The sequence below is a fragment of the Pelophylax lessonae genome (genome assembly GCF_965119305.1).
Source record: "Pelophylax lessonae genome assembly, chromosome: 2".
NCBI lineage: Eukaryota > Metazoa > Chordata > Amphibia > Anura > Ranidae > Pelophylax > Pelophylax lessonae.
The window spans coordinates 672,282,486-672,299,275 of NC_138769.1; the positions used below are offsets into that span (position 1 = coordinate 672,282,486).

Below are 16,790 nucleotides of genomic sequence, written 5' to 3' on the forward strand. Positions count from 1 at the left end.
TCTCTCTCTTACCCCCTCTCTCTTTAACCCCCCTCTCTCGCATCCACCCTCTCCACCCCCCTCTTCCTCATCCCCTCTTTCTCTCTCCCCCCTCTCCTCTCCCTCTCACTCTGTCCCTCTCTCCCTCTCTCTCTCTGCCTCTCCTCCCTCTCTTTCTCAGCCCCCTCTCACTCTCACCCCTCTTTCTCCTATCCTCTCTCTCTCCAACTCTCTCTCTCTCTCTGCCTCTCTCTCTCTCCACCTCCACCCCTTAATCATCTCCCTCTCCCCCTCTTCCTCCCCTCCCCCTCTCTCCCCCACTTCCTCCTCTCTCTCTCTCTCTCACTTTTCTCTCTACCCCCCCTCTCATCCTCCTCCCTCTATCTCTCTGTGTCTCTCTCTCTCTCTGTCTGTCTGTCTCTCTCTGTCTGTGTGTGTCTCTCTCTCTCTCTCCCTCCCTCTGTCTCTTGCTCTTTTTCTTTATCCCCCCCCTATTTCTCCCACCTCCTCCCTCCCCTCTATTTCTCACACCCCGTCCACTCTCCTCATCCTCTCTCTCACCCCCCACTTTCTCCCTCTGCCTGCCTCTACCATACGATGTAAGGCTACATTCACACCTGAGCGTTTTTTACCGCGATTTACAGGCGTTTTTACAGACGTTTTTTGTGCAGGCGTTTTTAGATTGAATAGAAACCAATGGAAAACGCCTGTAATCTGCCCAAAAAGAAGCTCATGTACTTTTTTGAGCGTTGGCCGTTTTGCTTACAGCGTCAAAACGCTCAGATGTGAACAGGGGCCATTGAAATGAATAGGATTTGTCTTGTTGGGCGTTTTGAGAGCTGATCCTAGAGCAGAAAAACTCCCCAAAAACGCCCCAAAACGCCTAGATGTGAACGGAGCCTAAAATGTACAGAAACATTAAATGTTTTAATACATTTCAAAATGTTTGTTTATATTTAAGAGTGTGTGTCTGTATTTACTGTGTGTGTGTGTGTTTATATAATATACAGTCAGGTCCATAAATATTGGGACATCGACACAATTCTAATCTTTTTGGCTCTATACACCACCACAATGGATTTTAAATGAAACAAAAAAGATGTGCTTTAACTGCAGACTTTCAGCTTTAATTTGAGGGTAGGGGGGTACCGCACTTCTGGGAAGTATACTGTCTAGTCTCTAAATTGATTGGTGAACACAAAGTGGATGTGAAAAAACTTAACTGTATATATAGATTATAGGTATAAGAATTCCCTTATAAATAATTTGATAAAAAAAAACAATAAATGGTCTGTGTTCATTCGCATATAAATAAATTATATATAAAGTGCATCAGTGTAAAAAATATTATAATATAAATAAATGTGCTCACACTCTAAGCCCAATAAGTTGAGCAAATATACACACAAATTCATAAAGTGACAGATAAAGTGCTCAGTGCCTAAAACAAGTGAGTGAATACATATCAATTAATATATATAGTCCTTTATAAAGTGCTGCAGGTGACCAAAATTCAGGAGAATGGAATAAAAAATATTAAACAACTATATCCAGGTGGTAAAAGCCTTCTAAGAGGTGTTCACCCTCCACCTAACACCGTGTTGAATTGTGGGGTGCTTCTTCTCACTCGTTACCCCTCGGGGTGTGCTAATCGCTCACCTCAATTTATCTGATCATGCGCCTTTTGACATACATTCAATGCTCCTCTCCTTCCTTATCCTTTAATCAGGGATGGTGCTCAGTCTGCCTTGTATGGATCAGGGTCCCGTGTTCTCCAGGTGACCAACGGATCTCAAATAGATTAAATGCACTTACAGACAACGTTCAATATAGCGCCTTAAACTGCAAACAGGAAAGATCGTGGTCCTCACTTCCGCGTATGTATGTCACTTCCGGTCAAGCGGCCCTACGCGTTACGCCACTTCCGCTCACGTGGCTTCTTCAAATTACCCTCAAATTAAAGCTGAAAGTCTGCAGTTAAAGCACATCTTGTTTGTTTAATTTCATATCCATTGTGGTGGTGTATAGAGCCAAAAAGATTAGAATTGTGTCGATCTCTCAATATTTATGGACCTGACTGTATAGATATATATATACAGTATATCACGTGCGTTTGAGTTTTGGGGTGCACACCCTAATGCAATCGGCTGCGCACACCTATACCAACACATGTTGACAATAGGCTGCTGGGAACCCACTCTTTTATAGTGAGGAGGCTGACGCATAACAAAGCCTAGAATATTGCCCTTCTAATCTAACTGACCAAAGTTTAAACATGGGTATGATTGCAAATTAAAAAAAAAAAAGATTTTTACTGAAACTTTGGAGAGATGATGCATAGCCTCCAACTGTCCTTCATTTGCAGGAATTGACCCTCTTTTTGAACCAAATTCCTCTCTCCTACTTTCCTCCTCACTTAGCCCTGGTTTGGTCTGATGTATATCAAAATAACACCAGAGAAGGTTGAACCCGATTTCCTTCTGGGGGATAAGGAAATAATGTTTTTCCTCCTGCTGGAGCAAATTGAATCATGCATTTAAGTTTTTTATTTACAATTCATAAAAGGCAGCGCTAACAGGTAGAAACCAAAACTATAAATATAGTGCTAAAAGTGTATATAAAAATAAATCATATCACTGTGATCAAAATATTAAAATACTAAACTTCATATAAGATAAAGTGCATACGTGATCACCTAGTACAAAAATCAATACATATTAAAGTGCAAAGAAATATATATATCACATCATGTGTCCATGGTGCAACCATATACGAGGTGCAAAATATATAATAAGGTGCAGTCCAAAAAAAGGTTTCCTCCAAAGAAACTAAAGTGCTGGAAAGGTGCTCAGATCCGTATAAGTGTCCAAGTGCTCTTCAGGAAAAGAACCCCCTATGGGGATGCACTCACCAAATTCTGGATATAAATGAGCCTTAAGCAGACATGATATCCCTTGGCCGAATGGATGGATTGAATGCAACCTCTTAGGCAAACAGAATATCTCTTTGCCGGATGGATGGATTAAATGCAACCTCTAAGAAACGGCTCCTTTAATGGTTCCTCTCCTCTCTCTCCCCAACAGTATGTTTCAAAAGAAAGGGAAGAAGCCGAACATAGTGAAGCCCGTAGGTTTTTATTATAATCAAATTTTAAAAAAATAGTACTCACAAACGTAGCATAATATTCAGCATTGGTATAGCAAAACTCTGCATGTCACTCCACATCCGTGTCCGCTGCCGGCTTGCGTTCCACGGTGGTTACAGGAAATGACGTCGTAATGCTCCGCTGCCCGGAAGTGCGTTGACGCGTTTCGCCCGCCTTAATGGGCATTATCAAAGACGTGGAGCATTGGTGGTTCAGTGGTAGAATTCTCGCCTGCCACGCGGGAGGCCCGGGTTCGATTCCCGGCCAATGCAATTACAGCCTCTTTGTGTTTAGAGACCCTTGGGTAGCTCACTGCCCACATTTCAAGTCTGGTGGAATGCGTCAAAGCACAAGGTGTTTATAGGTCTTTGATAACACCCATTAAGGCGGGCGAAACGTGTCGACGCACTTCCGGGCAGCGGAGCATTACAACGTCATTTCCTGTAACCACCGTGGAACGCAAGCCGGCAGCGTACACGGATGTGGAGTGACATGCAGAGTTTTGCTATACCAATGCTGAATATTATGCTACGTTTGCGAGTACTATTTTTTTAAATTTGATTATAATAAAAACCTACGGGCTTCACTATGATCGGCTTCTTCCCTTTCTTTTGAAACATACTGTTGGGGAGAGAGAGGAGAGGAACCATTAAAGGAGCCATTTCTTAGAGGTTGCATTTAATCCATCCATCCGGCCAAGGGATATTCTGTTTGCCTAAGAGGTTGCATTCAATCCATCCATTCGGCCAAGGGATATCATGTCTGCTTAAAGCTCATTTATATCCAGAATTTGGTGAGTGCAACCCATAGGAGGTTCTTTTCCTGAAGAGCACTTGGGCACTTATACGGATCTGAGCACCTTTCCAGCACTTTAGTTTCTTTGGACGAAACCTTTTTTTGTACTGCACCTTATTATATATTTTGCACCTCGTATATGGTTGCACCATGGAAACATGATGTGATATATATATTTCTTTGCACTTTAATATGTATTGATTTTTGTACTAGGTGATCACGTATGCACTTTATCTTATATGAAATTTAGTATTTTAATATTTTGATCACAGTGATATGATTTATTTTTATATACACTTTTAGCACTATATTTATAGTTTTGGTTTCTACCTGTTAGCGCTGCCTTTTATGAATTGTAGCTTTTCTGGTGTTTTACCTAGTGAGCAGCAGCTTCAGGATTTAACATACAATTTTTTATCTTCACTTATTTAAACATCACAGCGCGGGTATTAATTTATTGATTTTATAAGGTTTTCATTTGCCTTCCTCTAGATCGACTGTATAGGATTGTGTGTATGGAGGTTCATTTGGCGGAATTTGATGGACTTGTGTCCATTTTCAACCTAAGTTGCAGGAAGGCCAATGCTATGAATAAGCGCTAGTGTCGCACAAAACATGTCAGCGGGTCACCCTGCTCTTCCACTGCTATTTCTTTGATGCCTTTTACCCTGTTGCGGTTTTCTAAATTAGGGTGATTTCTACAGTAGTGGGGTTGCACAGGCCTTCCTTTTTCCTGCAACTAGAAAAGTTAATTTATAAGGTTTACACACACTATAGACAGCGTATTTTATACAGAGTTGAAAGTATTTTTTCCTTTACTAAGAACAAGTAGTGGTTCTAGAGTTTATGGGTAGGCAGCGCTTGTAGGCAGTGATAGAAAAAACGTTATTTATTCATGAAATTCTCTGATTTATTTCCTTACGTTAAAACTTTTCTTCCAATACCTTGGCTAATGGCTAGACTGTTCTGCAGTGACTCATTGTGCCCCATGACTCACGGTTCTAGTTGCATGCACATATTTTAATAGGCTTGGGGAAGACAAGCAAAAGAACATTTAGGATGGGAGAGTGTTGGCAATAAAGCCAATCAAATATTATGAAGATCACAGAAATACAGAACAGGCAAAAATATGTAAAGTTTGATTTTACTTTTAAAGATTAAAATTTTCTTTATTAAAGCAGGAATACAGGGTTGCACTTTGCAACATTGCTTTTAAATTTTAGGGCTCATTTACAGGGGCACTGAACCCCATACAGCGTGAAGAGCCCTTTGTTTTCTTTTCTATCCTAGTGCTGAGCTGTGTGCAGGCAGCCCACATTAGTGAATTAACATGCATCGAATGTACAGACTCACCTGCACAGCTGACATTGACAGGTACATAGGGACAGGTGCATCGACCCTGACGCAGAGCTTGTGCATCCAGAGCTATGGACTTGTTTCTGTGCACCTGTCAAACTTGGCTGTGCAGGTGAGTCTGTACATTCGATGCATGTCCATTGAGTAATATGGGCTGCCTACACGCAGCTAAGTTATAGTACAGAAAAGTACACAAAGGACTCTTCACACTGTATGGGGCTGAGCGCCAGGGTGAATGAGCCCCTAAACAAATGCCTTCATTGCTGAGTACTTATCAATATTTATGCCATCTATCTTTCAAGTCAAATTTGATCCATGTCTTAAATGCATACCAGAGATGTATTAGCCATTAGCCAGTGTTATCAGGGTCTGAAATTGCGATTTCTAGAGCCACACGCACCTACCATGCTTCCCCGAAAATAAGACCTACCCTGAAAATAAGACCTACTGTAATTTTTGGGGAAGGCTGCAATATAAGCCCTACCCCGAAAATAAGCCCTAGTTTAGTGTTTCTAAAATCCTAGAATCCACTTTATTAGTGTTTTATATAATGTCCAGTGTGTGTTTCTGAAATATAATAGTGTGAAATACCTTTGTTATAGCGCCGCTCTGCGCTCAGCTGATTCCCCGCTCTGCTGTCCTTCTCCTCTCATAGCTGTCAGAGGGGGGTCACCCTCCCCCCTCTGCAGTGTTCAGAGTGGGTCACAGAAGCATCGAGTATTAGAGTAGAATTGTGTGAAATACCTTCATTACAGCACTGCTCGGCGCTCCCGTGACCCCCAGCAGTCAGCGGGGGAGACGAAAAGGACAGCAGCGGGAAATCAGCTGAGTGCCGCGCGGCGCTGTATTGAAGGTATTTCACACAATTCATATCTAATACTCTGTGCTTCTGTGACCCGCTCTGAACACTACAGAGGGAAGGGGTTGAGATTCCCCTCCGACAGCTATGAGAGGAGATGGACAGCAGAGTGGGAGATCAGCTACCGAAGGTATTTCACATTATTCTATTACAGAAACACACACTGGACATTATATAAAACACGAATAAAGTGGATTCTAGGATTTTAGAAACCATAAACAAGGTTCACACAGGGGATTCCTGACAGGCAGGGAGGAAGAGAAGACAGCACATTACACAGCACATTACAGATAAGACCTACCTCGAAAATAAGCCCTACTGTGTCTTTTGGTGCTAAAATGAATATAAGACCCGGGCTTATTTTCGGGGAAACAGGGTAGTAGGGCCAATTTTAGACAATAGCCAATTAACCTATCACAGAAAAGCATTTTCAAGAACCTCAGTGTACATGAGACCTTACTGCTTGCCAGAGTTTCCCATGTGAAATGAAGATCAAAATGAACAATACTTCTACTGTTTTGAATCCAAAGCCCAAAAATGGCCAAATCAGGCACTGCATTTTAGGAAGTCCAAGAGCTTTGTTGGACTCCTAGTTAGGCTGGGTTCACACCAAACCGGTGCGAGCATGCAAGAGTTTCTTTAGGTTTTCAGTGCAGCCCAACCATTTCAACCGGCTGCCCTATACACAAAAAATAATTGCACAGTTCAATGATTTGACTGTCCGTGTCGGTGAGGTTTTTATGTTTTTCTCCCCATACAAGTCAGTGGGAATGCAAACTCTTAGAATATAAGTCATCTGCAGACCTGTAACAGTGGTCACATGATTGTGGATCCTTCCTGCCCCTTGGACATTCCAAACTATTTAAAGGAATGCTGGAGCTGATGGGAGGGGGTTAAAGGTCCACTCCAGTCAAAACTTATAATTATGTCATGAGATGTAAAATAGGATCATGGCCTACCTGCTCAATACCTCAGTATATCATCCAAATAATGCTGTGGTGTACGAATGTACCCCATTTCCTTATACTGGTAATCTAGTGACCTGAGACTCCTGCTTGTGATATAGTAGAGCTGTTTCCAAAAACACCCAATGTAGGTTTTTTTGCTTAATATGACTGGTGATATTGGATGGGGAGTGAGAAAGGAAGATACACCTGCCAGACTTCAGAAAATACACTCAAACCCATAAGGGTCTCTCTGAATTCTGTTGCAATGGATTACATAAGACTCAGAAATTCTGTAATGTTAATATCCCATCTAATAAGTTTTAAAATGTTAAAAAAGAAGTGGTGCAGCCCTAAATGGTAAATACAATAAATCAATTAAAAAGTCCACATCCAGTAGAACAGTCCCAAAGAGTTTCACGTGCTAGAGTGCAACTTATAATAGTGCACAGAGGCCACCACCGACATTCAACAATACAGCCTCTTACCATCTGATCATGACCCTCACTACAAAGGTCTGAACCAGCGGTGTTTATATCCCCAGCAAGCCCTTGGACTGCCAGCAATCTCTTTCCTCCTCTCTCAGGCGATATCCCCCAGGGCTTTAATGACTCATATAAAGGCAAACCGAACACTCCTCATAGTGTAGATGTTTCAAGCCAATTTATTATAAATAGGTTAAAAATTCACTCACATGGTAAAAGTAGATGAACAGCATGACTTTACCTAGTTGATCAGCAATCCAAACCAACAAGATGGCCACCACATCCCAGCATATACTGGCGTTGTGCGTCTCCAGCTCCTCCCTATGTGTTTCGTCATCAAATGACGTTGTTGCCTGCATTTGCTTTTTTAGATACTGAATATTGTCTATAAACTCTACATACTGTAGATATCCATTGATTCACATATGAAATATTGTTTTTTGTGAGCACTTTCACATCCAGTGACATACCAGTACATCGCTGGATAGGAATAGTGATATTTCGGTCATTGCTGCAGTGATGACTGAGATATAATTTTTTTCAACTGGTAATTCTCTTCACTGTAAAAGTAATCCTGTAAAAGTAATCATACCTCCCAATTGATTGGGAAGCTCGGGAAGGATGCCACTGGTGGCATTGCTTCCCCAAACACAGCAAGAGGAACTGATCTTGTTCCTCTCACTGTGTGATGTCAGAAACGAGGATTTTGTCACTTTCAGTTTTGTTTTCTTTGTTTAACTGGCTGTTACCGGTGTTCTAAAATTTTGTCGGACCCATGAAAATTTCCGGACCTCGTCACTTCCGGCTGGTGCCAGCCCCGGTGCGCATGCACACAAGACATTTTCAAAGTCCAATGAAATTCTAAGACTTAGCGAACAGCTGATTGAGAGGAGGAGGGGCTGAGGTAGGACGCACACACCGCCGCGGGAAAATTGCTGTCACGGGCGAACCAAAGGTGCTGGAGACCCCAAAATTTGATCGCAGGTAGCCAAGACGGGGACGGGTCTCGGGGATGAAAGGGCGCGGAGCAGTGACCCCGAGAACTGGGCCTCTGGGTCACTGCTCCGCGCCCTTTCATGCGCACCGGGGCTCGCACCAGCTGGCTTATGACGCAGCGTCACCGGAAGTGGCGAGGTCCGGAATTTTCATGGGTCCGACAAAATTTTAGAACACCCTCATGAAGCAGCAGATCTGCTGCTTTGGAGGCCAGAGTAGAGATCTGGGGTCTCAAGCCCCAGATCTCTCCATAAAATGACCTGTCACGGCCCATGCTATCACAAGAGATGTTGTTCATTCCTTGTGATAGAAATAAATGTGATAAAAGAAAAAAAATTAAACCCCCCAAAAATATATATTTTAGAGTGCTCCTCCCCCTGTGCTCACGTGCAAAATAAATAATAATAAAAATTGAAAGTGCCCCTCCCCCCTGCGCTCGCATGCAGATGTCAACAGGAGCCTTGGTCCCACACACATATGTAAACAGCGATTGTACCACACGTGAGGTATCACCACAGATTTCAGAGCAAGAGCAATAATTCTAGCTCCAGACCTCCTGTGTAACTCTAAACTGGTAACCTGTAAAGGCTTTTTAAGCGTTGCCTGTGGAGATTTTTAGGTACCGTAGTTTGGCACTTTTCCACAGGCATACTTTATTTAAAAGCGTGACATGTTTGGTATCTATTTACTTGGCATATCATCTTTTATATTTTACCAAAAAATGGGTGTTCTATAGTGTTTGTGTGCATTAAAATTCATTTAAGTGTAAATTTTCCTAAAAATTAGCATTAGAAAAACTGCTGAGCAAATATTGTGTGACATAGAAATATGCAACACCCACCATTTTATTGTCTAGGGCCTCTACCTAAAAAAATATATATAATGTTTGGGGATTCTAGGTAGTTTTCTGTCAAAAAATATATTTTTACGTGTAGGAATGGAATGGAAGTATTGGCCCAGACTGGAAGGTGTCAAGCCGATAAGATCTTCCTTTTATTTCTTTTTAACACATTGAGGCAGCATAACATAGTTTGTTTTACTGTATTTGCAGGGGAATTTTGGTTGGGTCTGAGGAAAACTTTCTGCATTTTTAATCAGAAAAATCAGAAAAACAAAAAATATATTTTTACGTGTAGGAATGGAATGTCAGAATTGGCCCAGACTGGAAGGTGTCAAACCGATAAGATCTTTTTTTTAACACATTGAGGCAGCATAACATAGTTTGTTTTACTGTATTTGCAGGGGAATTCTGGTTGGGTCTGAGGAAAACTTTCTGCATTTTGAATCAGAAAAACACGAGTTTCATGCTGAATATTGCACTGGAGGCTGAAGATGGGTCACAGGCGTATGCAACCTATGATAATTTCTGGATTGAAGATGAGAAGACCTCCTTCATAATGCATGTTGGGCGATACTTTGGAACTGCAGGTTGGAAAAATATTGATTTTAGGAACTTTTCATGGATCATGCATACAGCATTGCTCCTTTAAATTTTATGGTTTTAATGCAAAGCAAAAAAGTACCCCCGATATAATTAGGATGGGTGCACACTGTTATTTTTGATGGAATTATTGATCCTGTCTGGGGGATCTCAACATTGCATACTTTCAGCACAGAGGATCTTGGTACATAATGCAATGAACATGCAGTAAATAGGAGTTAGAGTAAAGACTTAAGCCTTGTACACACTACTAGTTTTTTAAATGCTGGGTTGAACGAAAAAAAAAAAAGCCTGACAGCTCAAGTCGGAGCCACATTTCTACAATCTGATGTTAGTACAGCGATCTCCCCTGCTGTTCTATTGTGTTTTAACAGGAGGAGGCCCCCCTGCCAGAACACTCCAGTCAGTGCTCTCAGCTATTGGCTGAAAGCACTGATTGGGAGCCAATCGGCAGACCATTTTTAGTCATGACCCTTCAGACCGGCTGCCATTCACATGGGTCGAATGTCGGAATGTTGGACGGTTTCTATTGAAATTCAGCCTGTGTGTACTAGGCTTTAAGCTGGCCATATATGTTTTATTATTATTTGTTTTTGTGATCAACCTCAGTGCTAGTGGGGAAAAAAACAAAGGGTTCCCCCATCCACACAAGTGAGGTGGAGGAATTCTCCCTGAAAGACAACCATGAGAGAAGGGCGCACTGACCTTGTGCATTACCACTAAAAAAGTTTATTAAAATCCAAATAGGTAGCATACATTATATTCACAAACGTAAGCTGTATACATGCATGTAAGAAATAGGAACCAATAGCCTCCAGAACACTGGATGGCGTGATGGCGTCCACAATGACCTGGCTTATGCGTTTCGAGGGAGAACCCTCTTCCTCATGTAAAAGGGGGAAAAATGGGGAGAGATTCTGTTCTGACACTATATCAGACAATAATGGTAATTATATGCCAAGGACCTTTCCCTCAGACAATAAAGTAGAAAAGAGGGAGACCCCACCCCCTTTCTCTCCCTCGGGAGGAAAAAGGGATGCAAACACTAAGAGGGATTTAAAGGCACCTCTAAATACCTCTTAGTGTTTCCATCCCTTTTTCCTCCCGAGGGAGAGAAAGGGGGGTGGGATCTCCTTCTTTTCAACCCTCTTCCTAAGAGCCAAAATTGCCACAAAATTCTCCCAGCTGTGCTATTGTATTCTGACAGCAGGACTCTTCCGTTGTCAGGATACACCAATCAGCGCTGCAGCCGGTGGTCAAATTAACTTTTTCCAACATTTCCATTCTAATGATCAACTTCTGCCAAGTAGGAATTGCCAGCGATGGATCCAAATCTGCCAGTTTCCTGCTGAACTGGTCGAATCTCGATCCATCTATGGCCAGCTTTAGTTTGGATTAGGTTAGTGATGGGTGTAGAGGTTTGGTGTTTTAGACTGCATTCACACCTGAGTGTAGCGATTTACTGGCAATTTTATTTGAGAGTTTTTGAGCATTTTAGAACTGTATTATAAGCTTTTATAAGTGTATTTCAAGTGGTTTACAGCTTCAGACGTTTTTGATTAGCCAATAGAAAGCACTAGGGGGAGGAGTGGGGGAGAGCTGCTATTTTGAGCAGAAAATGCGTTTGACAAAATACTTGTAAAACGCTCAAGTCAAGTGTTTTCAGGCATTTCTATTGAAGTCGTTGGGGCCAAAACGCTTGTAATTTGCCAACATGAACCTTATGTACTGTTTTGAGCGACCAGCCGTTTTGCTTCAAGGGACAGGACACTTATATGTGAACAGGGACCATTGAAATGAATGGGATTTGGCTTATTGAGTGTTTTAGAGCTACAAGCTTCAAGCAAAAAATTGCTCAGGTGTGAAAGGGGCCTTAGGGGATGTTGGCAGAAGGGTAAGCTTTAAGTGAACTTTTGTCTAGATTTCGATAGACTGGGAAAGGATTAGAACTCTTGGATTTTTACTGCTATCTGGGGCTTTATTAACCTCCCTGGAGGTATGTATAATTCTTTCGGATTTTAGGTACTGAAAGCGGTACCATTATTTTGCATGTAATTCTTAAGAATGAGCAGCCCAAACCAACTATTTACATATGATTTTTTTTTTACTGTGTGTTCTTCTTTATAACATCTCGGGTATGATAAAGTTTGAAACACAAAATCATAAATTATAATATAATAAAAAACTATAAATAAGTTAAAGTATATATGTATGTATGCATGTATACATATATATATATATATATATATATATATATATATATATATATACATGTATACATATATTATATATATATATATATATGTATGTATATGTATGTATATATATATATATATATATATATATATATATGTATGTGTGTGTTTATATATATATATATACACACATATATATATATATATATATATATATATATATATATATATATATATATATATATATATATGTATATATATATATATACACATAAAAAGTACAATAAAACTGCAGGAAAGGGCACTGGGGGGCAAACTAATGTGAATTTATTTTATTTTGCATTGTATCAGTGTGTTTGGTGTGTTTTACATTTGAATTTGCCGCCGGTTCCACCCCCCTGCGAACATCACGTCGCAGGAGATGGAAGCAGGGGCACACAGAGGATCGGGAGGAAGATCCGCCGCCACACACCGTCGGGATACATCGCTAGCTTCCTAGCAGTACCCCGAGTGTGGCTCGGGGTTACCGCTTTTGGCACTGAAATTTAACCCCGAGCCACACTCGGAAATACCGCTAGGAAGGTTAAATACATTTATCTTCACTTCCTGTTAAGCTGACCACATTTTACCAGACAGGAAATGAGGGAACTCTCCAACAGCAACACAAACAATAAAAATGCTTTTACTTACATAGTTACATAGTAGGTGAGGTTGAATAAAGACAATAGTCCACCCAGTTCAACCTGTGTAGGTGTGCGTGGCTGTAATCATCTCACATAGCCCTTAATGTCCTGATCCTTGAGATGTAAGTCTAAGAGTCTTTTGAAAGCCACCATACTTCCCGCAGAAACCACCTCTTGTGGTAGAGAATTCCACAATCTTGTAGCCCTTTTCTTTTGTAGAATAGGAGAAGGCTAAAACCCCTTTTTGGATTTATATTTCTGTTTGTGTCCCTGTTGCACTTTCTTTCCCCATTTCCTGTCTAGTAAAATGTGGTCATCAGGGCTGGTTGTGAGGCCTAATTGTAAAGACCCTATAAGAGTTCTTATCCTTCCCCACTCTATGCAAAACTGGCAAAAAAGGTTTTTGACTTGACATACCCTTTAAGTTTTTGTTTTTAACTATTGATGTCTGTTTCTCATATTTTGTATATAAAGGTTACAAAAAAACTGTGTTAAAGGATAGACTAAAACAGTACCAAAGGTATGAGTTAAACGTTTGGTGCATTGAATATTTTCTTTCTTAGTATAACACTGGGCAGCTACACTATATACGTAGTTTTCAGTGCCAAGAGTCTCTTACCGAAAACTGAACTCCCAGCCATGAGAACAAATGTATTGTGCTTTTCAGCCACATCATTTGTTACTCAGGATAGTTTTGGTTTCTGTAGCCCACACAGGGCTCAGGGCTCATCTGTTGTTCTATGGATTACTAATAAAGGATATATTTTTATTGGCAGAGATCCTAGATGTTACTTTCTGCTGAATCGCTTTGTGTCCTCATAGAGATCATGGTTTATATAGAAGGGCTCTTTTTTTGTTTATGGATACAAGATAGATAATGAGGCTAATTACCGTACATGCCAGGAGTTCACTTGCAGCACTTGCGCTCTACTGTGCCTTGCCCATATAGCCTGTGAAAAAATGCCATTAAAAAGGAATACTTCAAAAGTCTGCAGGTTGGAGACACCTTGGTTTTCAGAGTCTTTTGGCTCGTTTCCACTGAGCGGTACGGTTCGGTACGGTACGTTATTTTTGCAGTTTCCATTGTGAATGGTACCCTAATTCCGAACCGTACCGAACCACTTTTTTGGGACCCTTTCACTGGGGTACCAAGCACATTAGTACCGTACCAACAGGGTGGAGCTACACTGCAGAACTTTGATTGGTTGACAGAGAATTGTCTATCACAGCTTTCCTGCTACACCACGCCTATCATGAAAGGGTACTATTGGCAGTGGAAACGCAAGGTGTACCGTTCGGAACCGTACCGTACTGAACTGAACCGTACCGTACCACTCAGTGGAAATGAGGCATTAGAGTGGTGAACTGACAGCAGCTCTTGTGTGTAAGAAAGCTACTCCCAATGACCACTGGAGGATGCTGTTGGGAGAAGGGTTTTGTGATGGATGGACCCAACATCAACCTCTACTCGGCAACCAGGGACAGCTTTCTCACATATATGAAACATGTCAGCATGAGGCCGCATACTACAGTGCCTGAAACCTACAGTTCTAGGCAGGAAAAGTACCCCTTCTATTGTCTTTTTTTTCACTGGGTTCAGGAGCAAGGCAAAGGATGGATTGTGCATGAGGAAGCTACACTGCCTCACCAAGGCTCTTCTGTAAAGTGTGGCCTAACTTTTGAATTTGAAAGTCTCTAAGTTAGAGCATATATAACAGTGGATAAATTAAGAACAGGTATACCTAGAAGGAGCCCGTTCCTCATTTTAGGGCACAGGGACACATTAGAAGCCCAGCAAAAGTACAAAGGCAGATGAAGGTGTTTAGTGTGTCTCCATGCCAAATCCGGTGAGCAAGCTTTACAAAAATGGAAACCACCCCAATTTATAACTATTTTTTTAAGTAAGATTTACATGAAAGGGCATTGCACAATACAAACAGAAAATTTCACATTACACTTAGCAGCTGGCCTGCAAAAAAATAAATTAACACTTTCTTACAATATAAGGCAAAAATAGAGGTTTTAGTGGCTCAAATGTGCCTGGTTCCAGGGGGTACCTTCAGCATGTAGTTGACCGGTCCAGATAAATTCTGGTAAATTTAAATTTTATGGAGGGGCCATTTTCAATATTTTTTTAAATCTGCATCTTAAAATAAAGTTATACTTGTTGATTCTGTCATGAAGATCCTTGTTCAGGCAGAACCTTTGTGATAGAGAGATTGATTTACTAAAACTAGAGGGTGCCATATTAGGTGCAGCTCTGCATAGTAACCAATCAGCTTCCAGATTTAATTGTCAAAGTTTATTTGAACAAGCTGAAGTTAGAAGCTGATTGGCTACCATGCACAGCTGCACCAGATTTTGAACTCTCCAGTTTTAGTAAATCAACTCCAGAGTGACAACACTGTCCCTGTCTCCCAGTTGTGCAGCTTCATTGTTACACCTGTCACACAGGCTTCTTATAGAGACTACAAGTTTCAATTTCAACACACATTATTCAGGTAAAGTCCACTGTTGTCACCATCAGGAAAGCCACCCTAGGAAAAGCTATGCAGCCATTGCTAGAGTGCATACAGACAGGGAGTGGTTTCAAGTTAGCTGGAGATCAACAGCACTAAGATTTACATTTGCTTTAAATCAGTGGGTCTGAATGAGATCCTAAAAATAAATTGTACACTTTTGTGCAGGTGATGCCATCCGTGGGTACAAGAAAGAAGATAACCAGAATGCAATGCCTTTCAGCACCTATGATATCGACAATGATAACTGTTATCCTTCGTGCTTCTTCAATGACACCAAAGTGAACAGCTGTAGTCAGCACAACAACAAGAGTGGCTGGTGGTTCAGCAAGTGTGGTTTAGCCAACCTGAACGGGGTCCACCGTGTGACCAGAAGTATAGACATAGCAGGCATTCAATGGGACACATGGAAGGAAAACAATTCGATAGTCAAGATAAAGTCTGCTTCTATGAAAATCAAGAGAACTCACTATCCATTTTTTAAATGATGATTATGTTTGAAATTTTAATATCATTTTTAGAACATCAATATTGTATATACAATGGTTTATTTAAAGGGCAACACCAAGGAACAAAAAGCTACAATGAACATGTAGATGTATTTAGCCTTGTCTACTCTATGTTTTTAGATGTACTTTTTTGGAATAAAAGAAAATAATATTTATAAAGTTTTGGGCCTGTAGCAGTATGTGATGTTTGAAACAGTTATTCAGCTTTTAGGGGCATAACTACAAATTATGGGGCAGATAGAGAAGGAGAGCTGGCAACTTGCACATCCGTATCAAAGTCTTTATTTAGCTACAGAATAGTGAAGATAAGAACAGCTTACATATTTCGGCAAATAGCCTTAAGCAAGCCATGCGTGGTTCAAATCTCAGCCGGGAGATTCTAAACGTGTATGGGTAGGCAGAATGTACCAAGTTGATTGATCGATCAACTTGGGTACAACCAGCATGCCATGTTTTACCTGCAATTATCGCTAGCAGCTGCTATAGCTGCTAGCAATGATCACTGTCTTCTTCCAGTGAGGATGGCTTCCCTCGCCCTTCCCACCGGCAGAAGACACTGGCCTGGCAGGAGGGATTCTCACATCAACACTGTTTGTGTTGTTGGGGGAATCAAGCAAATTCCTTGATCAAGCAAAAGAAATTGGCTCCATGTATGTTTGGCCTTAGTCAAAGCCATGCTGACTATAACTAAGGCTATTTGCCCAAACATGTAAGCTTTTCTTATCTTCACTATTCTGCAGCTAAAAAAAAAGACTTTGATACAGATGTGCATGTTGCCAGCTCTCCTTATCTATCTGCATTCTGTTTGGGTGTTTGGAGGACACTTGGAGCCAGAGCACTGATTATTAAGATTACTAACATCTGTATTCTGGAACCCTGAAGTG

General features: G+C 41.0%; 1 protein-coding gene across 1 annotated transcript in view; it reads left to right on the forward strand.

Annotated features, from left to right (window-relative positions):
* ANGPTL5 (angiopoietin like 5) overlaps nt 1-16,000 on the forward strand; it is an 83,482-nt gene extending 67,482 nt beyond the window's left edge. The window contains exons 7-8 of the mRNA XM_082247840.1: nt 9,802-9,987; nt 15,566-16,000. Coding sequence (XP_082103966.1) covers nt 9,802-9,987; nt 15,566-15,885 — 506 coding nt within the window. The 3' untranslated portion in view covers nt 15,886-16,000. The remainder of the gene's footprint in view (nt 1-9,801; nt 9,988-15,565) is intronic.
* Nucleotides 16,001-16,790: the final 790 nt, after the last annotated feature.